This window comes from Erinaceus europaeus, chromosome 18, assembly GCF_950295315.1.
Source record: "Erinaceus europaeus chromosome 18, mEriEur2.1, whole genome shotgun sequence".
Taxonomy (NCBI): Eukaryota; Metazoa; Chordata; class Mammalia; order Eulipotyphla; family Erinaceidae; genus Erinaceus; species Erinaceus europaeus.
The window spans coordinates 78,084,633-78,107,925 of NC_080179.1; the positions used below are offsets into that span (position 1 = coordinate 78,084,633).

Here is a 23,293-nt window from a genome sequence, read left to right on the forward strand (position 1 = left end):
CCACCCCTCCCCAGAATTTCTTAACAATTTTCTGTCTCCTTTAGCTCAGTTACAGAAGCATAGTTCTTACGCAAAAGACTTTCAAGTCGAGATCCTAGAGGTCTGAAGTTCAGTCCCTGTTACCACCGTAAGCCAGAGAAGAGCAGTGCTGGGGGTGTGGGCGTGGGGTGGGCGTGGGGTTATATGAAGTGGAAAAGCTTATTGCAGAGAAAATAGACCTATTTGTGTAAGAATTTGAGTTTTTCAGATTTGTAACTAAAGAATTATTTTTCTATTAGTATGATTTTAGGAAGCTTGAATTTTTTTGTAAGTGATACCATTAAGTGGGACAGAAAGTCTGATAAACGGAGAGAAATGAGTTCAAATGTGTGAAAACAGATTATTTTGTTTTAGAAGTGCAAATCAGTATTTTTCATTCCTATTTTTTTCCTTTGTCAAGCTTTATTGTTTTGCCCAATCACAGATGGAGTTGAGAACTGGCCTGGTGCATCTGTGGTACACAAGGTTTTTGCAATAACTGGCCCAGAGGTAATTGTGCCTGGTTTGCAGTGCTGTATGTGATAACTTGAAACAGAGTGTGACGTGTCCTTTTGCTGATGGGGCTGTCCTCTGAAGCACTAGCTCTTCTGCTCTTAGGTTGGAGCCAACAATAGATGCTAGAATTTGTGCCCTATGGAAAGAGAACTAGATAAGTTTTATGAAACGATATGGATGGGAGGGAACAGACATTAGTTCCAAGAGAGAATAATAAAGATTTTAAGCAGCTAACAAAATTTTGAAAGACATTTAAGCTGTGCATATAGTGAGGAGTGACACTGGTATCTCCTCATTGGTGATTTTTCCAAAGCAGCATCCTGACTGGACTCTCCTCCCTGGAGAAAACGAGCAGAGCTGGGGGCCCTTTCTACAGGGCTGGCCAGTGTAAGCCACAAAACTGGTGTTAATATTACGAGACGTGACCTGTAGAACCAGTTTGTGTTTTGGAGAGGGAGGTAAAACCCGCATGCATTATTTTTACTGGTTTTGGTCACGACAACAAATTCTTAGTGTTGTGAGTAGTTGAGGCCATTCTAGTCCCTGTATTAGACAAGAGATGCCATCTTCCGCAGACTCAGAGCTTGTAAAATAAATCTGGAAAGAACCTTTGAGAATATGACAAATTGGATGAACTACTTTATTATCTCAGTGTAATCTCCTTGAAAAAATAGCTAGATTGTTTTTACTGTAGCATAGGTTTGACTTGATAAAAAATGAAAATCAGGGTCGGGCAGTGGGGCATCCAGTAAGTGCACATATTACCCCGCACAGGGACCTGGGTTCAAGCCCCTCCTCCCTACCTGCGAAGGGGAAATTTCATAAGCTGTGGAAAAGTGCTGCAGGTATCTCTCTTTATCTCTCCCTGCCTCACTCTCCTTTCTCAATTTCTCTCTGTCCTATCCAATAGAATAGCAAGAAAGAAAAATTAAAAAGGAAAAAAAATGGCCACCAGGATCAGTGGATTCGTGGTGCTGGCACTGGGCCCCCGATTTCCCTGCTGGCAGTAAAATATAAATTTACTTACAATATAAACAAGAAAGGAAGGGATCAGTAAGCATAGCTACTTCTCTATTACCACATTCCCACCAGCTGTGCAGGAGTGCTACTTTGCCCCACAATCTATCCAGCATTTGTTGTTGGTATCATTTCTGATACAGGAGTGAAGTGGGATCTAATTAAACTTTTTAAAATATTTTATTTATGAGAGTTGGGAGGTAGCTCAGCGGGTTAAGCGCATGTGGCCCGAAGTGCAGGGACCAGCGTAAGGATCCGGGTTCGAGCCCCCGGCTCCCCACCTGCAGGGGAGTCATTTCACAGGCGGTGAAGCAGGTCTGCGGGTGTCTGTCTTTCTCTCCCCCTCTCTGTCTTTCCCTCCTCTCTCCATTTCTCTCTGTCCTATCCAACAACAACATCAATAACAACAATAATAACTACAACAATAAAAAAAAAGAACAAAAGGGAACAATACATAAATAAATATTAAAAATAAATTGATTTCTTTATTTATTCTTGGATAGAAACAGAGATGGAGAGGGAGGAGGAGGTAGGGAGAGACACATAGTGACATGTGCAGCCCTGCTCCACCACTTGTGAAGCCTCCCTGATGTAGGTGGGACCAGGGCTTGGCACTGGGTCCCGCGCTCTGATGTGAGTGCTTGACCAGGTGCACCGCCACTTCCCCTCCTTGTCTTTATTTGCGTTTCTCTGACAGTCGGTGACTTGGAGCAGTTTTTCATGTCTGTTGAGCTTTTGATCTCTTCTTTGCTGAATATTCATAACCCCATTTTTGGTCATTTGGGTCATTTGTTTATTTTTTAAGTTTTTTTAAAAAATATTTATTTATTCCCTTTTGTTGCCCTTGTTTTCTTATTGTTGTTGTAGTTATTATTGTTGTTGTTGGATAGGACAGAGAGAAATGGAGAGAGGAGAAGACAGAGAGGGGAGAGAAAGACAGACACCTGCAGACCTGCTTCACCACCTATGAAGTGACTCCCCTGCACATGGGGAGCTGGGGGCTCGAACCTGGATCCTTAGCCTGTCCTTTTGCTTCATACCACGTGTGCTTGACCCACTGTGCTACTGCCAGACACTCCATTTTTTTATTGCTGAGTTTGGTGAGCTCTTTGTATATTCTGATTATTAGCCTTTTGTCTGATGTATGGCATATAAAGATCTTCTCCCACTCTGTAAGGAGTTTCTTTTGTTTACGAAGGTGTTTTTTTTTTTTTCTTTTTAAAATTTTATTAGTGATTTAATATTGATTTACAATATTACATGTCAACAGGGGTATAATTCCACACCGTTCCCACTATCAGAGTTCTGAATCTTCAGTCTCCCCACCACAAGCCACCGCAGTCTCCCTAAGGTTGTAGACACAGGCCAGCCATCATCTCTACAACTGTCTGTCTATATTTGTCTGTCTATATTTGCCCCCTTTTTCTTCCTGTCTTCCCCTCCAAGTCAGTCATGACACCATTACTACCTGAGTGGAGATTTCTTTTGCAGTGCTGAAGCTTTTCAATTTGATGTCGTCCCATGCATTTATTTTTGGTTTTGTCTTCCTTGCAGTTGGATTTGTATCATTGACAATACCTATAAAATTAAGATGAGAAAGAGTTCTGCCAATATTTTCCCAATGCCCTGTCCCAGATGTTTGGTGTGGGTATTTCTGCTAGTGTTTTGAGACCAAGCTGTGCCTGCCTTTTTAAGTCGATTCAGGTCTCTGGCTGACTTATTCATTAGCCCTTGGCACCTCCCCTCTGCCACCATGTCCCCCCGCCCAGCTGCAGCGTGTGAGGGACTCCTGCTGTCTCCCCAGCTGCAGCGTGTGAGGGACTCCTGCTGTCCCCCCCAGCTGCAGCGTGTGAGGGACTCCTGCTGTCTCCCCAGCTGCAGCGTGTGAGGGACTCCTGCTGTCTCCCCAGCTGCAGCGTGTGAGGGACTCCTGCTGTCCCCCCAGCTGCAGCGTGTGAGGGACTCCTGCTGTCTCCCCCAGCTGCAGCGTGTGAGGGATTCCTGCTGTCTCCCCAGCTGCAGCGTGTGAGGGACTCCTGCTGTCTCCCCCAGCTGCAGCGTGTGAGGGATTCCTGCTGTCTCCCCCAGCTGCAGCGTGTGAGGGACTCCTGCTGTCTCCCCCAGCTGCAGCGTGTGAGGGACTCCTGCTGTCTCCCCCAGCTGCAGCGTGTGAGGGATTCCTGCTGTCTCCCCCAGCTGCAGCGTGTGAGGGACTCCTGCTGTCTCCCCCAGCTGCAGCGTGTGAGGGATTCCTGCTGTCTCCCCCAGCTGCAGCGTGTGAGGGACTCCTGCTGTCTCCCCCAGCTGCAGCGTGTGAGGGACTCCTGCTGTCTCCCCCAGCTGCAGCGTGTGAGGGACTCCTGCTGTCTCCCCCAGCTGCAGCGTGTGAGGGATTCCTGCTGTCTCCCCAGCTGCAGCGTGTGAGGGACTCCTGCTGTCTCCCCCAGCTGCAGCGTGTGAGGGACTCCTGCTGTCTCCCCCAGCTGCAGCGTGTGAGGGACTCCTGCTGTCCCCCCAGCTGCAGTGTGTGAGGGACTCCTGCTGTCTCCCCAGCTGCAGCGTGTGAGGGACTCCTGCTGTCCCCCCAGCTGCTGCTAACACTTGGGATTTAGTTGTTTTCACCCCAGGACAGTCTCCTCCACCAGTTGTGCTGACCTGGCCTTCAAACTTTGTAGGTTTTGCTGTGTGATTTCAGTTTCTTCTTTTCAAAATGTTTGCTGTTTTTTTGTTTGTTTGATTGATTTTGTTTCAGGTTTACGTTTGCTTTCATTGTCGCTTTTTAGCCACACTCTCAGAATTCCTCCTATTACTTTATTTTTTTTAACAAACATTAAAGTACTGGAAATAAATGAAGACTTTCTTGTACTGATGATATTAAAAAGGGCACTAAAAGGAAGCATGTTCAGTGTTGGATGGAGTACCTTGTTTTCTTAGGAAGATAGCTTCCAATTCCACCTTTATGTTTGAAATGTTCATTTGGAATATAATAGTACTTACTTACGGCTAGAACACAAAAATGTGATATTTGTTCTGTATTTCAGAGAGTGAAAAATACATCCTTTCAGTAGAGAACATAGCACATTGAAATCTTTTAGCTGTTTCTGTGTTTTTCATTACTTTTGTGTATATTCCTTTTTAATGCTTCAGAAAATGCACACATCTTGCTCTCTGTTATGACTCATTATACTAATTCTGGCAGTACCAAGCTTGCACAAATGAAGGATATTTGATATGACAGGAAATCATTGTATGAAACCTTTGATATAACGCATTATGCAAGCACTTTCTTTTCTGACTCTCCTGTATTTTTGCTTTTTCTTGAAAGAAACATTTGTTAAGCATGCTGCCTAAAACACAAAGCAATATACATGCCACTTTAATTTGTTTATTTGTTTGTTTGTTTTTAGGAATTTGATTCACTATAACCCCACACTGGAATTAAGTTCATCATTAGGCGAATGGATAAACAGTTTATGAGCCTTTTTAATTTTAAGACTATATGAAAACTTAATGAAAGTTATATTCTCTGGATTCTGTAGCAGATCATTTTAAAAGTTAAATCCAAGTATCGAAAGCCAAATTTGACTGGCTCAGGTTTCTGAAATTGAGGAGAATGAGACATTTCTAAATGTTCAGTTAATAAGCAGTCCAGTTGTACCTGTGTTGTCACTCAAGAGGTCGTCTAAAGAGATGCTGAAATGTTTCTAGAAAAAAAAAAGTTTTAACTGTTAGTCACAGGAAATAGGCTAATTTTTTTTAATTGATCTTAACTAGTAGATTTGTTCCTTGACAACCCCTAGGTCCATCCATTCTTTCTTTGCTGACAAAGTACCACAAATGGTATGTGGAAACTTACTGGACTCAGTTTTGTTTTGTTTTGTTTTGCCTTCAGGGTCATTGCTGGGACTGGTGCCTGCACTACAAATCCACCGCTCCTGGAGGCTATTTTTTTTCCCTTTTGTTGCCCTTGTTGTTTATCGTTGTTGTTATTGTTATTATTGCTGTCGTTGTTGGATAGGACAGAGAGAAATGGAGAGAGGAGGGGAAGACAGAGAAGGGGAGAGAAAGATAGACATCTGCAGACCTGCTTCACCGCCTGTAAAGCGACTCCCCTGCAAGTGGGAATCCAGGGGCTTGAACCAGGATCCTTCTGCTGGTCCTTGCGCTTCTGCCATGTTCGCTTAACCTGCTGCGCTACCACCCAGCCCCCCAGATTTTCTTTTTTTTCTTTTTCCTTTTTTTTTTTTTAACCAGAGCACTGCTCAACCCTGATTATGGGGGTATGGGGGACTGAACCTGGGACTTTGGAGCTTCAGGCACAAGAGTCTGTTTGCATAACCATTATGCTAGCTACCCCTGCTTGACTCAGATTTTCTGTTCCTGAAAATGATTTGTCTGAGACTAACAAGGCACACAGAAACTTACCTGTTTGTGTGGTTGTTCTGGATGAAACATGGCACTTGTGCCTACAGGGGCAAAATTGGGTCTGTTAAATAAAAAAACAAAAAAGGGGGGGGAGGTCGGGCGGTAGCGCAGTAGATTAAGTGCGCATAGGGCAAGGCACAAGAATTGGCTCGAGAATCCCGGTTTGAGCCCGGGGCTCCCCACCTACAGGGGGTCGTTTCACAAGCCGTGAAACAGGTCTGCAGGTGTCTTTCTCTCCCTGTCTTCCCCTCCTTTCTCAATTTATCTCTGTCCTGTCCAGCAATAACAACAACAAGGGCAACAAAAATGGGGGGGAAAATGGCCTCCAGGAGCCGTGGATTTGTGGTGCAGGCACCAAGCCCCAGCAATAACCCTGGAGGCAAAAAAAAAAAAAAAAAAAGAAATTCACTCTAATGTGTTCTACTTTGTCTTTTCTCACCCTTAAGCAACTGTGAATGTTACACTATATGTTGTCCCTCTAAATTTTTACTATTTCCTTTGCTTTATAGTCAATTGGAAATGCTAAGACAACCAGGAATGATAACAGCAGCCGTTTTGGGAAGTACATTGAGATTGGTTTTGATAAACGATATCGAATCATTGGTGCCAATATGAGGACTTACCTTTTAGAGAAATCCAGAGTGGTGTTCCAGGTGAGATGGGCGTGTACACATAGGTGCTTGTGCTGGGCTCCCCATGATTCCAGAGCTCTGCCTACTGGCGTGTATTTGATTCCCAGGCCTTTACATCCATAGTATGATATGATGACAACTTCACTTGGGTTAAACATGTGACATTGTGCCTTTGGAGTCAGAGAGATAACTCTTTTTATTTTATTTTATTTTTTATTTAAGAAAGGAGACATTAACAAAACTATAGAATAAGAGGGTACAATTCCGCACAATTCCCATAACCCGATCTCCACATCCCACCCCCTCCCCTGATAGCCTTCCCATTCTCTGTCTCTCTGGGAGTATGGATCCAGGGTCGTTGTGGGATGCAGAGGGTGGGAGGTCTGGCTTCTGTAATTGCTTCCCCGCTGAACATGGGCGTTGACTGGTCGATCCATACTCCCAGTCTGTCTCAGAGAGATAACTCTTAACACGAATAGCATTTGGACAAGACACTATATTTGGTTTAATGATTATAATTTTTTTCCTTTAGCTTCTTACAGGAAAAGCTTGGCTAAGAACAGGCACTGTTTAATACTTTAGTCTTACTATTATTATTATTTTAAATTTCCATCTGGCAGGGTTTATAATGTAACTTTAGTTCAAAGAAAATTGTCCTTTTGAATTGGCTTCCTCCCCCTCTCGGAACATGGTATTGTTTAGACTCAGTAATAAGGGCCACTTGTGGTCTATGGTCAGAGAACACACTGGAGAAATTCTGCATTGCCTGTGACTAGCTGACAGACATCTGAATACACACAGGCAGAGCCAACAACAGCTCGTTTAGACTGTTCGCCTCCTTGATGATCCAGTGTGAGGTGATTGAAGGGCACATGGTGCTGTGGTGTCTTTCCTCATTTCTCGATATCTAAAAGGTCTTTTTGGAGCAGGATGAGCTCAATCAGGTGTGCCACCACCCAGCCCCTATTGTTTTCTTTTAACTTCTTTTTTTTTTTTTTTTCCTCCAGGGTTATTGCTGGGCTTGGTGCCTGCACCATGAATCCACCGCTCCTGGAGGCCATTTTTTCCCCCTTTTGTTGTAGCCTCTTTATGGTTATTATTATTGCCATTGTTGACGCTATTCGTTATTGGATAGGACAGAGAGAAATGGAGAGACGAGGGGAAGACAGAGAGGGGGAGAGAAAGACAGACACCTGCAGACCTGCTTCACCGCCTGTGAAGTGACTCCCTGCAGGTGGGGAGCCAGGGGCTCGAACCGGGATCCTTACGCTTAACCCACTGCGCTACCGCCCGACCCACCTTCTTTTAACTTCTGAGTTTATATATAAAGCTATACAATTAAGATAAATGCACCAAGTACAAATAGATGATAAATCAAAGGACTTAATAGTCAAATATGCGTTAGGAAATTTAGAAAAGGGTGTCTGTTTCACCAACTAAGATAACTAGTACTGGTTTTTAATTTTATGATTGATTTTTCTCAGTTTTAGGTCAAAATGTTATAATTGAAAACTATTTTTATTTCAAAGGCAGAAGAGGAGAGAAACTACCATATCTTCTATCAGCTTTGTGCCTCAGCAAAGTTACCTGAATTTAAAGTGCTGCGATTAGGTATGAATATACAGACTCGCTCTGCTGGTATTTTTTCTTTTTCTTTCTTCCTTTTTTTCTTAATATTATCTTTATCTATTGGATAGAAACAGCTAGAAATCAAGAGAGGAAAAGGTGATAGAGAGGGATAGAGACAGAGAGACACTGGCAACACTGCTTTACCACTCGCAAAGCTTGCCCTATAAGTGGGGACTGGGGCTCAAAGCCGGGACCTTCTGCACTGTGACATGTGCACTCGACCAGCTGTGCCACCCTATTGTTTTCTTTTAACTTCTGAGTGTATATACTTAGAAAAAGGAGGTAATCTCAGACTGAAATGTCTGTGGGTAAAGTGATCATTTTTGAAGAGGTGGGGGAGTGAGTGACTGGAAGTAGCCGAGACCATCACTGAGCTGAGAGTTGTTGTAGCTGATTCACTCACTACACTAGTCCCTTTATGCATATAGAGACGTGTGTGTGCGTGCGTGTGTGTGTGTGTGTGTGTGTGTGTGTGTGTGTGTGTATTTTAATTTTGCCTTGACTGAAAGAAATAAAATTTAAAATGTTTATGTGATGAGGCTTTTAGGGTTTCTTCAAACAAAGTGTTTGAAGAACTTTCCCTAAAGGGAAGGGCAGTGGCACACCTGGATAAGCACACGTTACAAGGACTCGGGTTCAAGCCCCTGGCCCCCAGCTGTAGGAGAAAAGTTTGATGAGCAGTGAAGCAGCGCTGCCTTCTCTCTCCTCCTTTGTCCCCCTTTCCTCTCAATTTCTCTCTGCCCTATCAAAATAAATGAATGAATAATTTTTTAAAAAATTATAAAGAGAGCATGCAGACTAGAATAAAACCTTTAGGAGTGGACTGTTTGTTTTGCAGAAGGGTAGATCAAGTATAAACATCTCACCCCATTATTTAATTTTAGATTTGTGTTAAAATACAATCAACAGTAGAGTCCAATTCCAGACCTCAGTGTTCCTTCTGATTCAGAGTGGACATCAGGGTCCAGGCTTTTTCTTAGGCTGAAAACCTTTTGTTTTCTTTAACTACAGGAAACGCAGATAGTTTTCACTACACAAAGCATGGGGGCAGTCCTGCGATCGAAGGGGTCGATGATTCCAAGGAGATGGCACATACCAGGCAGGCCTGCACTTTGCTGGGTAACGCAGTTTCTTGCTTGAGCTCTTATCAAACTGACTTAGCTTTATGTTTAGAGATGAATATTTAAAAGATTTCAGATTCCTTGTAAAATGAATTTGGTCCGTATGTGGTCACAGTGTTTCTTTTTAGGATGATTGGATCACTCTAAAATGAGATCATGGTGTGCTCACAAAGCTTCTAAATTTACTAAAAATAATTGAAGGTCACACTTGAAATGGGTATATTTTGTGACATCCAGGTTATCAGTAAAGTGATTTTAAAAACAGGCAATAGGGGTAACTAATTGCTATATTTAGTAAATTTGAAAACTAGCTCTAGAGCTAAATGAAATGAATTTTAGTGCTGGGGAGATAGCATAATGGTTATGCAAAAAGATTTTCATGCCTAGGGCTTCAAAGGTCCCTGGTTCAATCTCCAGCACCACCATAAGCCAGAGCTAAGCATTGTTCTGGTTAATAATAATAGTAATAATAATAGTAAATGAAATGATTTTTGTATATGCTAATATTTTATAGAGATTTTTGCTTTTTGTTTTGAGGCTCTTTTATGGCTGTTAAATGTGACTGAGTTAGCTTAGTGAGAAAACAGTGCTTTCTATATAGTCTTACTCTGTTTTTGAAGTGCTCAAATGTCATTTCTTGAGATTTAAAAGTATTGTGCCTAAATATAAATAAATTAACCTTAAGAACTGTAGTGTACATTTTTTAAAGTTTGGGATATAAAAACCATTTACTTATTTATTTCCTTTTGTTGCCCTTGTTTTTACTGTTGGAGTTATTGTTGTTGTTGTTATTATTGATGTCGTTGTTGTTGGATAGGACAAAGAGAAATGGAGAGAGGAGGGGAAGAGAGAGGGGGAGAGAAAGACAGACTCCCTAAAAATTGTTTAAATCATTTTTCATTGTTTTGAGAGTGCAGGGAATAAATTTTAAAATGTTGGGGAGTCGGGCAGTAGCACATCAGATTAAACACAGGTGGTGCAAAGCACAGGGACCGGCATAAGGAGCCATGTTGGAGCCCCCGGCTCCCCACCTGCAGGTCTGCAGGTGTCTGTCTTTCTCTCCCCCTCTCTGTCTTCCCCTCTTCTCTCCATTTCTCTCTGTCCTATCCAACAACAACACCACCAATAACAACAAGAATAATAACTACAACAATAAAAAAACAACAAGGGCAACAAAAGGAAATAAATAAATAAATAATTTTTTTTTAATGTTGCTAATCAGATTATGAACCCATATGATCTTTTGCAAAAGCTCCACTGTGGAGCTTGGAAAAATGCAGAGTATCAGACCTACTGAATCAGAATCTTCATTCAATAAGTCACATTAGTGACTCATATGCTTACTAAGGCTTGAAAAATATTGCTTTGCTTCTAGGGCTATGTTTTTTTACAAGAGAAAATTGCAGTTGTGAGACAGCCATATGATGTAGGAGGTGGCAAAAAGTTGTCTTCTTGACACCTAGTCTCAGTTTTTCTCTATCTTATATCTTTGGACATGATTTTTCTATTCTTAATTACATAGAATTACATAGAATATTCTGAAATTCCCTATGTTATTGAACAGTAATGTCTGTCTGATCTAATAAAAAGCCAGAAGCTGGGGGGGGGGGTAGATCACATAATGGTTATACAAATGGATTCTCATTTCTGACCCTTGAAAGTCCCAGGTTCACTCCCCACACCACTATAAGACAGAGCTGAGCAGTGCTTTAGTTAAAAGGGGAAAGAAAAAAAAAACAGCCAAAAGCTGTTTAGTTTTCTCTTCCTGCCTTATCCTTCTGAACCTGTTCTAATGTGACAGTTGTTCACGCAGCTCTCATCAGCTGGTTACAATATCAGCCTGAACACTTCCAATCTTGAAGTCTCTTTGACTTGCTCTGTAGTTCAGTGAAGTAACTAAATAACCTGATTTAAAATAGTCTTACTGGACTGAAGCTTGCATTGGAGTGAAGAGAGACACAACAGTATCAAAATACTTCAATTCTGTGTGTGACAATGATGGTAACAATGCTTAGCACCATGTGTCTGTCACATAGTATGTTAAGTGTGCTATGGACATCGTCTCATCTCTTCTAATCTTGACAGACACTTTTTGAGATTGTCATTATTGCTCCCATACCACAAAAAAGAAAATACAGGCATAGAGGAGTGAAGTCACCTGCACATGTGAGAGGACGAGCCTCAAGCACAGTCTCAAGGCTTACCTCACTCCGCCCATCACTGTCGAAACATGCTGCCATACTGCACTACACACTGCTACCAGCAAAAGGCCGACACATCGTGACGGGCATAACTGTGGCTATCTTCAAGAACTAAAAATAAACTTAACGCTGACTGCTGTAGTTGTTTAGTTCCTGTTCTGAAAGTGATTGCTTGCTCATTTACTTTACTGTTTCAGGAATTAGTGAATTGTATCAGATGGGAATTTTCCGAATACTTGCTGGCATTCTTCACTTAGGCAATGTTGAATTTGCACCTCGAGATTCAGACAGTTGCAAAATACCTGTAAGTCCAGAACAAACTCAACAGATGAATTGTGTTTACTGTTGTTGATTCTTCATGGAAGCAATGTGTTATAGATTTCTCTGTTAACACTGCCAGAGAGATATGAGGCTATTTAGTAAATAAATATAGTAATTATATGTGTAAAAGGATTTATTTGTACAGTTCTTGCAACCTATTAGTCTAAAATTAGCTTAAAATGAAAGGATTCCAGGTTCAGTCCCTAGGACCACCAGAAATCATGGCTGATCAGTGCTCTTGTCTCTCTGTCTGTCTGTCTCTATATTTTCCTCATTGTATCATCATTAAAAAAATAAAAGTAATGAAAAGGGAATAATTATCCATTCTCCCCTCCAAAAAAAAGTAGAACTAAAATGCTGAATAACAAAGCATACCGACTGGAATGGGATGTTGGAATCAGTGTACTTAGTCACACTAACTTAACTGATGCAAGTTAATGCTTCTTTATAAAAATGGAAACAGACCTTCAAAGTATTGATAAGATGGACTGGAGAAAAACCCAAATTTAGCAGGAAGGGAGGAAAAAAGTAATGGAGGCAAGTAAAGACACAAAATAAGAACAAAGAAAATATATATATATTTTTTAAAAAAAGACTGTCATTTAAAATTAACTGCCAGGTATGTTCAGGTATAAACTAACTGCCAGGTATGTTCAGGTATAAACTAACTGCCAGGTGTGTTCAGGTATAAACTAGCTGCCAGGTGTGTTCAGGTATAAACTAGCTGCCAGGTGTGTTCAGGTATAAACTAGCTGCCAGGTGTGTTCAGGTATAAACTAGCTGCCAGGTGTGTTCAGGTATAAACTAGCTGCCAGGTGTGTTCAGGTATAAACTAAACTAAACTAGCTGCCAGGTGTGTTCAGGTATAAACTAACTGCCAGGTGTGTTCAGGTATAAACTAACTGCCAGGTGTGTTCAGGTATAAACTAGCTGCCAGGTGTGTTCAGGTATAAACTAAACTAGCTGCCAGGTGTGTTCAGGTATAAACTAGCTGCCAGGTGTGTTCAGGTATAAACTAGCTGCCAGGTGTGTTCAGGTATAAACTAGCTGCCAGGTGTGTTCAGGTATAAACTAGCTGCCAGGTGTGTTCAGGTATAAACTAGCTGCCAGGTGTGTTCAGGTATAAACTAACTGCCAGGTGTGTTCAGGTATAAACTAACTAACTAACTACCAGATATATTCAGGTATAAACTTTCTCCAGGGCTCTCGGCCCACGTGTCAGGTATTTACTTTCAGATGATGTGCTTCTAAAGTAGAGTTGTAGAATGTTTGAAAACAAAAGACTTAGACACACTGTGCTGGCTAGGGAAATGGAGAGAATTCCATTGATAGTAGACAAAATAGTCTTTGAGGCCAATAGCAGGGTTTCTATAAAATTACTGAGTAATCATAGAGATTCTACTCATCAGAAGATATAGACACAATAGATCTCTCAGAGAGAGAGATTCTCGGTTTCTCTTGATTATTGATAGGTAAAGAAGGGCAAAAATTAGCAAAGAACCAAACAGTTAAGTGGTTCATCGCGAATAGCAGTATGCTGACAAAACTGAAGTAAAATGCGTTGAAAGGGTACTGATCTACTTTATATAAGTGAAATAATCTTTATTTAAATGAATTGAACCAAGATGTTAATCATGTGATATTGACAAACTATATATGCCTTGGCTCTTACTTCCTTGTCAGTTGGAGGTAGCTATGGTTACGCTGCCTGCTTCCCAGGGATGATTCAACGTTCAGTTGAAACACTTATGTGAAGGTGTCCAGTGCACTGGCAAAGCTTACAGCAAGCAAGTATTTATTGAATACTGACTCGGGCAAAGTTGAGAGAGCCACTGTAAGGCATATAAGGATAACTCCTTAAAGAGATTACAGTTTAACAACCACACAAATAGCTATCAGGTTTACTACTGAGAACTCTCCAGTGGTCTCCCATGGCTCTGACGATAAAGACTAGCAGTGGGGTAGCTTCTGCTTGTCTCTCTGGCTTCATCTCAGACATCTCTAGTCTCTTACTTTGCTGGTTCTCCTTCTGCCACAGAACATTTACACCAGCTGTTCCCTCAGCTTGAAAGGCCCTTTCTCCCTTCTCACCCTTTAATTCTCGATTCTATTCCTCAGAGCAGTTACCTCTGCCTTCCTGAGCAAAGCACACTCCTCTCACAATTTTATATTTGAGGGGACAATTACTTGATTAGTCACCATTTCTTCTAGTGACACAGTAAGTTTTAGGAGGGCATTGAACCATTTCTGTTTTTGTTATCTAGCATTTCATATGCGACTCAGTAAATATTATCTACAGATAAGCTGATCTTATCAGTTTTCCAGTTGATTAGATGAGCTAATCTGCCTGAAGATACAGACCAGTATCTATGAGGATCGAAATGAAGATGAAAGTATTTAATGAGACCTAGAAGAGACTGCAAATTGCTGCCCAGACACTGGTTTACAGTCATCACTTAAACCAGTGTCTGGGCAGCACCACTGTTCAACTTCAAGTGATCTGGATGTCTGTTTGCTGTAATAACTTGTTTAGTCACCTTAAGTCTTTGACTATATCTTTCAGTAAATTTCTATTTGATTGTTCATAGGAAATGACCCATTCTCTTTTGTAGCCCAAGCATGAGCCTCTCAGCATCTTCTGTGACCTCATGGGTGTGGACTATGAGGAGATGTGTCAGTGGCTTTGCCACAGAAAGCTTGCTACAGCTACAGAAACATACATCAAGCCCATCTCTAAGCTACATGCCACAAATGCTCGAGATGCTCTGGCCAAGCACATTTATGCCAAACTCTTTAACTGGATTGTAGATCACGTCAATCAGGCTCTCCACTCTGCTATCAAACAGCATTCTTTTATTGGTGTGCTAGACATTTATGGGTAGGTATATTTAGTTTAAGAGTCTACCAAAGAGCATTTCTCTCTATCATCTAGTAACTCTAAGTGGGTATTTGAGTCTGTGTCCTACTGGTGAGAAGAAAGGGCAATTAAGATATTTTTAAAACTTAGTTTTATTTGCTAGCTTACCTTTTTTTCATAATGAATCTGTTTCTGTTTTTTTCTTTTTTAATTTTTATTTATAAAAAATGACAAAAACCATAGGATGAGGGGTACAACTCCACATGGTTCCCACCACCAGAACTCCGTATCCCATCCCCTCCCCTGATAGCTTTCCTATTCTTTAACCCACTGGGAGTATGGACTTAGGGTCATTGTGGGTTGCAGAAGGTGGAAGGTCTGGCTTCTGTAACTGCTTCCCCGCTGAACATGGGCGTTGGTGGGTTGGTCCATACTCCCAGCCTGGCTCTCTCTTTCCCTAGTGGGGAAGGGCCCTGGGGAAGAAGGGATCCATCCAGGACACATTGGTGGGGTTGTCTGCCCAAGGAAGTCCAGTTGGCATCATGGTAGCATCTGAAACCTGGTGGCTGAAAAGGAGTTAACATATAAAGCCAAACAAATTGTTGACTAATCATGAACCTAAAGGCTGGAAAACTTCATATGATGAGTTGAGGGAGGGGGTCTCAGTTTTGTAGATAGTTAGTAGGCCTATTTTAGTTACATTCCAAAGGGTCCATGATTATACTAGTTTTTTGTTTTTCCCTGAGCCTGACATCCGATATGCGGGTGGATCCAAGTTATTGTCTGGGGAGATGAATCTGTTTCTAAGTTGAAGAGTAGTGATCTTGTCATAATTCTAATTGTTCACCACCTACAAATAAATTAGTCCTTAAAAACAGTGTTAGAGTCTTTAAAAGTATCTCTCTGCCACCTGACTGACCTGCATAACCACTGGGCACATGCATCTTGTTGCTGGCTTCTTAGTCCTCACCTTCACTGTTGGGGAGTCTCTCAGTGTTGAGGGATTTCTCATCACCTGACTGATGCATAACCACTGGGCACATGAGCTTTGTTGCTGGCTTCTCAGTCCTCACCTTCACTGCTGGGGAGTCTCTCAGTGTTGAGGGATTTCTCATTTCTTCTTAATATGCATGTGCATTTTTTAATATTTATGTTAGAACTATTCTATTTCCTCTTCTCGTTTTTTGTTTTTCAGATTTGAAACTTTTGAAATAAATAGTTTTGAACAGTTTTGTATCAATTATGCAAATGAAAAGCTACAGCAACAGTTTAATATGGTAAGAATTTTCTTCGAGTAACAGTCTACTAACAATCATTTTCTTAAATACCTAGTTTGTTTGACATCTGACTCCTGAAGTAAAGTTATGAATATCAATCATTATCAGGTATTTAAATCAGTTAAGTATACTTATGATTAAACAGAGAAATCTTTATAGTTCAGATAGGTTATTCTTGTATTGCTATTACTCTTTTGTATTGCTGTCTGAGAACAATGAGCTTAGGCGAAATCAACTGCATCAGGGGCGATGGATATTAGATACTAAGATGGGGGATGAAGCTTTGATGCCCAAGTCTTTCCAGTTTTTTTATGCTAATTGTATGTGGAGTTATGAGTACCTTAACTCTGACTTGCTAAATTAGCAAGATGTCAGAGTGAAAAATCTTGATGTATCTTTAATACTTCTATGTATTTGTATATGCTTCTTTTTCAACAGTACATCATTCTTTGAAATAGGAATATTTTGAGAGTGGCTCTCATAATGTAGCAACTTTATTTTTTTTATATTTATTTATTTTCCCTTTTGTTGCCCTTGTGTTTTTCTTTTATTGTTATTTATTGATGTCATTGTTGTTGGATAGGACAGAGAGAAATGGAGAGAGGAGGGGAAGACAGAGAGGGGGAGAGAAAGACAGACACCTGCAGACCTGCTTCACCACCTGTGAAGCGACTCCCCTGCAGGTGGGGAGCCAGGGGCTCGAACCGGGATCCTTATGCCCGTCTTTGCGTTTTGCGCCACCTGCGCTTAACCCGCTATGCTACCGCCCAAACCCCAAAACAAATGATTTTTGCTCGTCATCATAAAACATGCAGGTCATTTGGAATTTATTTATTTGTATATTTATTTAGAGAGACTGTAATACATTGTTTCACCATCTGTAAAATCCTCCATTTTGCTGTTACTGCTCTCATGTTCATGCTCTCATGCCTCACTCATGTGCTGGGGGTCTGAGGCCTCACTCATGTGCGGGGGGGCTGAGGCCTCACTCATGTGCTGGGGGGCTGAGGCCTCACTCATGTGCTGGGGGGCTGAGACCTCACTCATGTGCGGGGGGACTGAGGCCTCACTCGTGCTGGGGGGCTGAGGCCTCACTCATGTGCTGGGGGGGCTGAGGCCTCACTCGTGCTATGCACCCTCACTGCTGAGCCACCTCACTGGCTGTTGTCTGTGGAGTCTGTTTCTTTTTTAAAAAACATTTTCTTATCCCTTCATTGTCATTATCTCTACATTTTATTCATTCTTTGTTTAAATGAGCCTCTTTTAAGCATTATAGGTAACCTAAAAAAAAAAAGATTTAGGGGCTGGGTGGCAGCACAGCAGGTTCAGAAGACATGGTGCAAAGCGCAGGGACCTGTGTAAGGATCCCAGTTCGAGCCCCCGGATCCCCACCTCCAGGGGAGTCGCTTCACAGGCGGTGAAGCAGGTCTGCAGGTGTCTGTCTTTCTCTCCCCCTCTCTGTCTTCCCCATCTCTCCATTTCTCTCTGTCCTATCCAGCAACAACAGCAGAGCTCAATCCCCTGCACCACATATGCTAAAGTGGTGTTCTAGTTCTCCCCCTCCAAATAAATGAAACTCTACCAGCTGAGTCATAACCCTAGCCACCAGTTCTTATCCCTGAGGATCTGACCCACTGAATTAATCGTTTCATCAGAGGTGCCTCAAGTACCTACACTGGGCTTAGTTAGCTGTGACTAGGAACATGGGGTCTACAGTGCAGAACATTTGTTGTGAGGAGAGCCTTGAGTTTGAGAGCATGGTAAATGCCATCCTCACTGTTGGGAGGCATTGTCTAAATATTGACTAAAGAGCTTATAACGTATTGAAACTCATACTCATGTTTTCTTCTTGAAAAATCAAGTTTTCAAAATTTTTGAGGCCTTCTATACTAGATAGATGTGGGGAAAAATTCAAGTTAAAGTTGGGAACAGTGTCTGTGTCATTGTGGAGGCCGCATATAAACTAAGGGAACCCATGAGAGGTCTACTGACAGTACCGGGGAACTCAGTGTAGGGTGGTGCTTTGCTCTCTGCCTCAAAAGCATAGAATAAAAGCTGGATTGGGAGTAGTAATGTGTGCACTTAACTGAGTGTACCACCGCTCTGGCCCTGGCTGGGAAGGGGACTCAGTGGCATTGCCTATGTGCAGAACTCTGGGTTCATTCTTTAGTACTTCATTTAAAAAAGAGGCAAACATGGGTTAAGTGCACATGGCACGTATTGCAAAGACCGGCGTAAGGATCCCAGTTCGAGCCCCCGGCGCCCCACCTGCAGGGGAGTCACTTCACAGGCGGTGAAGCAGGTCTGCAGGTGTCTGTCTGTCTCTCCCCCTCTCTGTCTTCCCCTCCTCTCTTGATTTCTCTCTGTCCTAGCCAGCAACACCAACAGCAATGGTAACAATAAAAAAGAAAAAATGCCAGAAACTAGCACAACAAAAATGGGGAAAATGGCCTCCAAGAGCAGTGGATTCATAGTGCAGGCACTGAACACCAGCAATAGCCCTGGAGGGAAAAGAAAAAAAAAAAAAAGGCAAAGAAAGAGAGAGAATTATTGGGTCGTTGGAAAAGTCATGATGTCTTTTTCTGTGCAAAAATATGCCATGACTTTTCCAACAACCCAATACTTTGTTATTCTGTACTATCACCCAGCAAAGTTAGTTATCTGGGAAGTATCTACTCATGGTTGTTCAAGGCTATATAAAATACTGCTTTGTGCAGTTTTTTTCAGAACCGTGCAATAATTTTATCAGTCAAAAAACATATATTACAAAAAAAACTGTTATAAGCTATGTAATACATTTTCTACAACTGACCAAGAATCCTATATAGGTGAGGTTTTACTGTCTGATGTGTAGCTGCCTTCTGATAATGTTCTCTGTATGTGAGTTATATTTCTCCCACAAGATTGTTGTTGCTATTGTTAGACTATTTAAAATTATATTGGTATCCTCTTAGAGTACGTATGTACATGTCATTTCTTAGTTAACAGTTATTGATGGTAATTATCCAATGCCAGCCTTTTTCTTTCTTTTTAGCATGTCTTCAAATTAGAACAAGAAGAATATATGAAGGAGCAAATTCCATGGACTCTTATAGATTTTTATGATAATCAGCCTTGCATTAACCTAATAGAATCTAAACTGGGCGTTCTAGATTTGCTGGATGAGGAATGCAAGGTCAGTATGATTCAATGCTGTACTTAAGTCTGTTAAAATAGAAATAGCAAGGTGAGAAGCCAAGAGGTTCTAACGAGAGCTTCCTTCATATACTACAAGGTGTCATTGTGGCAAGAAAAGAGGTTCTCTCTAGCTTACACTCTGAAGGGTGACTAGACTCAAAGACTTATAATTACAAGTGAAACAGGAATTTTCCTTCTTGTTTGTGCTGTAAAGTGAAAAATGCCACTGTTTTTGTTAACAATATACTTCATGCTTTTTTTGTTCAGTGATATATTTGAAGACATTCAAGAAATTGTGCACAACATATTTTGAATACTACTTCTCCATGTCCATACTGTTTAAGTAAACTAGTTACTCTTTATTTCTGCTGTTTGTGGTAGGCTGGGAGTTTCAGCTTTAATATTTGAAGATGTAGTATATTGGAACAATACTGACTTAGCAGGATCATCTGGCCTATAGCTCGTAGAAGTCCCACCAAGTCATTTGGTCTGGCTCTGCCATGATAATCTCAGCTTTTTTCAGAATATCATTAAGTAGTATTTTGTTGTTGTTGTTGTTTTAAGAGAGTGTGTGTAAAAGAGACCACAGCAGTGAAGTTTTCTTCAGTATGGTGGGGGCTGGTATCAAGCCTGGGTCATGTACATGGAAGAGCATCACACTACTCAAGTGAGCTATTTTACTGGCCCAGAGTGCTAACTTTTAAGCTGATAAATTCGTGTGGGCCATGAGTGCTTTTATAAATATCTATATGGCACCTGGCAAAACAAAAGGATACCCACTGCCTTGTAGACGAATAGCCTGTCCTCCACTCTTAATTTCTCTCTGGCTTATATATCATATGTCACAATTTGCCATAGGTCCTCCGGGGAATCCAGATTCCCTATAATTTTAATGGTGTATATAATGCAAAGGTGCCTAGCCTCACTCAGGAGGCAAATGCAAATCAAAACAAAGATGGAACACTGCTTTCTTCCTAGAAGTTAGACGAGTTTAAATATGATGCTACCTTTCACTTAGTAACATCAAATAACACTTGTTGCATCTATTATGCTGTCAGTGAAGGGCATGAATTAATGCAGTGTATTTCAGAGACAATTTCAGAATATTTTTCAAAACTGTAAGAACATATATATTTTGATCTAGCAATGGAATTTTTGGGAATTCACCCTTTGAGTATATTTTCAAGATCAATCAAGTTACATATTTAGTCATCCTGACAGTTTCCATAATAACAAAAAAATAAATCAGTGAAGTCCTGGTGGCTTCAAATATGAGAATGCTACTACTATGAAGGTACTACTATGAAGGGTTTATAGGATAACCGTATTTATGTAAGTGCTTTTAAAAGCAGAAAAGTAATGAAGTTGGTAGAAATAACAAGAGGATATTGCTCTCCATTTTGCGCCTTTCTGATTTATGAAAATATTTAACTGTGTGTAGATGTGATCCTTCTTTAACAAATCTTTAAAAATATGTGTGAGAGGATGGGGGTGAATAGCGTAATGGTTATGCATGTCTGAGGCTCCGGACGTCGCAGGTTCATTCCCTCACACTACCTAAGCCAGAGCTGATCAGTGCCCTGGTAAAAAAAAAAGTCTGTGTGTGTGAGAGAGAGGGAGAGAGAGAGAGAGAGAGAGAGAGAAAGAGAGAGAGAGAGAGAGAGGAGAGGGGAGAGGTGGTGGTGGTGCACCTAGTTAAGAGCACATGTGTGAGGGCCGGACTGCCATGTTCGGGGACCAAGTTTCAAACCCCATCCCCACTTTCAGGGGAAGTTTTATCAGTGAAGAAGGGCTTCAGGTGTCTCTCTGTCTCTGTCCCTCTTTATCAACCTCTCCTTTTTCTGTCTGTCCTATCTAATGAGAGCAAAGAGAAGGGGTGATGGAGAAGGGCTACCAGGAGCAGTGGATTTGCCATGTAGGCACTGAGCCCCAGTGATAACCCTGGTGGCAGTTTAAAAAAAAGATAGTCACGATGATTCATCTTTTATTTGTAAGGTTTTTGTTGTTTTAAAAGTAAATCAAGGAGGCCTGGCACAGCAGGTTAAGCACACAAGGTGCAAGGCTCAAGGACCTTTGAAAGGATCCCAGTTCAAGCCTCCCACCTGCAGGAGGGCCACTTCACAAGTGGTGAAGCAGGTCTGCAGGCGTCTATCTTTCTCTCCCCTCTCTATCTTCCCCTCCTCTCTCAATTTCTCTCTGTCCTATCCAAAAAAAAAAAAAAAAACAGCAAGAGCAACAGCAATGGGGAAAATGACCTCTAGGATCAGTGGACTGGTAGTGCAGGCACCAAGCCCCAGCAATAACCCTATAGGCAAAGAAAAAAAAAAAAAAAAAGAAAATCAAATACTTTTTTGATGACTCCTAGTATATAAATATTGAACTGAGTCACATGTAAAATTCTTCCTTAGTAGTTTTTGGCCTGCAAGAATGTTATTAGGGATAGGCACAATCTTGGTTGATGCATCAACCAAGAGATAAAAATGATAAAAATGTGTACTAAATTCTCTTTTTTAACCCTGAATATAGATGCCAAAAGGTACAGATGACACCTGGGCCCAAAAATTGTACAACACACACTTGAACAAATGTGCACTTTTTGAAAAGCCCCGTCTGTCAAACAAAGCTTTCATCATCCAACATTTTGCTGACAAAGTAAGGAAGCTTTATAATCTTCTTTTTATTTGGATACGTAAGTTAGAAGAAGGGGGGAAATCAGTGTTCAGATGCTATCATATTATTCTTTGCTGAAGCTTGCATTCTTCTAAGACCTTATAGGAAAGATATTCTTTGGTGTTGGTATGTTGGTTTTCCCTTTAACAAAATGTTATTATGAAATATAGGACTACAATTATCTGTCTAAATAAAAGTATCTTCATAATTCATTTAGTGACTAAACCTAATCTCTGATTCAACATGATTAGCACAAAGTTATCTGCAGTCTTTATCCCAGCTCAACTGGATATTTGCGAACTTCAATATAGAATTGTTATATTCAATAACAATTGAATTATTATTCAATAATAATATTGAATCTGTTTGATTACGGGTTGCTGCCTCAGTCCTAAAACACACTGACCCCAGGGGCTTAAGAATAGAAATTGCTGATTTGTGGATTTGTACTAACCAGGCATACAGACTTGCTGTTTCACAAGTTCAATATTCTACCAAGAAAATAGGAGTCGAGACACTTGGAAGTAGTCATCGGTGTAGATATGACTTAGAAAGGAAGAGAGAGTGGTGTACTGCACCAAAGTAAGACTCTGGGGCTGGGGTGGAGGGCTCAGGTCCTGGAAGACAGGAGGACCTAGTGGGGTTTGAACTGTTATGTGGAAAACTGAGAAATGTTACACATGTACAAGCCATTGTATTCTATTTTACTGATGATTGTAAACTGTTAATTCCCCAATAAATTTTTTTTTTAAGGAAGAGAAATCAGGACAATAGAAAATAGTGGACAAAAAGATAGATAGTAGGTAGACAGATAGATAGGGAAATAATAGTCAACCAGGGGCCAGGCAGTGGTGTACCCAGTTAAGCTCATATAATACCATGCACAAGGGCCTGGGTTTGAAACCCTGCTCGCCACCTGCAGAGAGGCTGCTTCATGAGTGGTGAAGGAGGTCTACAGGTCTCTCTCTGCCTCCCTACCTCCCCTCTCCTCAATTTCTCTCTATCCTATCCAAAAAAAAAGGGAAAAATTGGTGTCTGGGAGCTACAGGTTCGTAGTGCCAGCACTAGGCTTTAGCGGCAGCTGTGGTGGCAATAAAAAAGAAGAGAGGAGGAAGAAGGAAGAGCAGTCAACACATACCTATGATGTTGAACCCCTGTAGTTTCCGATGGAGGGAATGGGGACACGCAGCTCTGGCCATGGGAATGATGTGGAATATACTCCTGTCATCTTATAATTTTGTACATCAATATTAAATCACTAAAAACAATAATAATAAGAGGAAAATAGGAGAGGGGCTGGGTGGTGACACACCTGGTTGAGGGCACAAGGACCCAGGTTTGAGCCCCTGGTCCCCACTTGCAGGGGGAAAGCTTTGCAAGTGGTGAAGCAGGGCTGTAGGTGTCTCTCTGTCTCTCTCCCTCCCTATTTCCC

The 23,293-nt window shown here is 41.4% G+C and overlaps 1 protein-coding gene across 5 annotated transcripts in view; it reads left to right on the forward strand.

Annotated features, from left to right (window-relative positions):
* MYO5A (myosin VA) overlaps nucleotides 1-23,293 on the forward strand; it is a 194,425-nt gene that overhangs the window by 73,951 nt on the left and 97,181 nt on the right. For 4 of the 5 annotated variants that reach the window (XM_060178247.1, XM_060178248.1, XM_060178249.1 and 1 more), the window contains exons 6-13: nucleotides 6,486-6,629; nucleotides 8,138-8,219; nucleotides 9,249-9,356; nucleotides 11,757-11,863; nucleotides 14,493-14,758; nucleotides 15,933-16,014; nucleotides 19,049-19,189; nucleotides 21,718-21,843. In XM_060178247.1, coding sequence (XP_060034230.1) covers nucleotides 6,486-6,629; nucleotides 8,138-8,219; nucleotides 9,249-9,356; nucleotides 11,757-11,863; nucleotides 14,493-14,758; nucleotides 15,933-16,014; nucleotides 19,049-19,189; nucleotides 21,718-21,843 — 1,056 coding nt within the window. Of the gene's footprint in view, nucleotides 1-471; nucleotides 529-6,485; nucleotides 6,630-8,137; nucleotides 8,220-9,248; nucleotides 9,357-11,756; nucleotides 11,864-14,492; nucleotides 14,759-15,932; nucleotides 16,015-19,048; nucleotides 19,190-21,717; nucleotides 21,844-23,293 lie in introns of those variants that run through there. The other variant, XM_060178251.1, reaches the window with a different exon arrangement.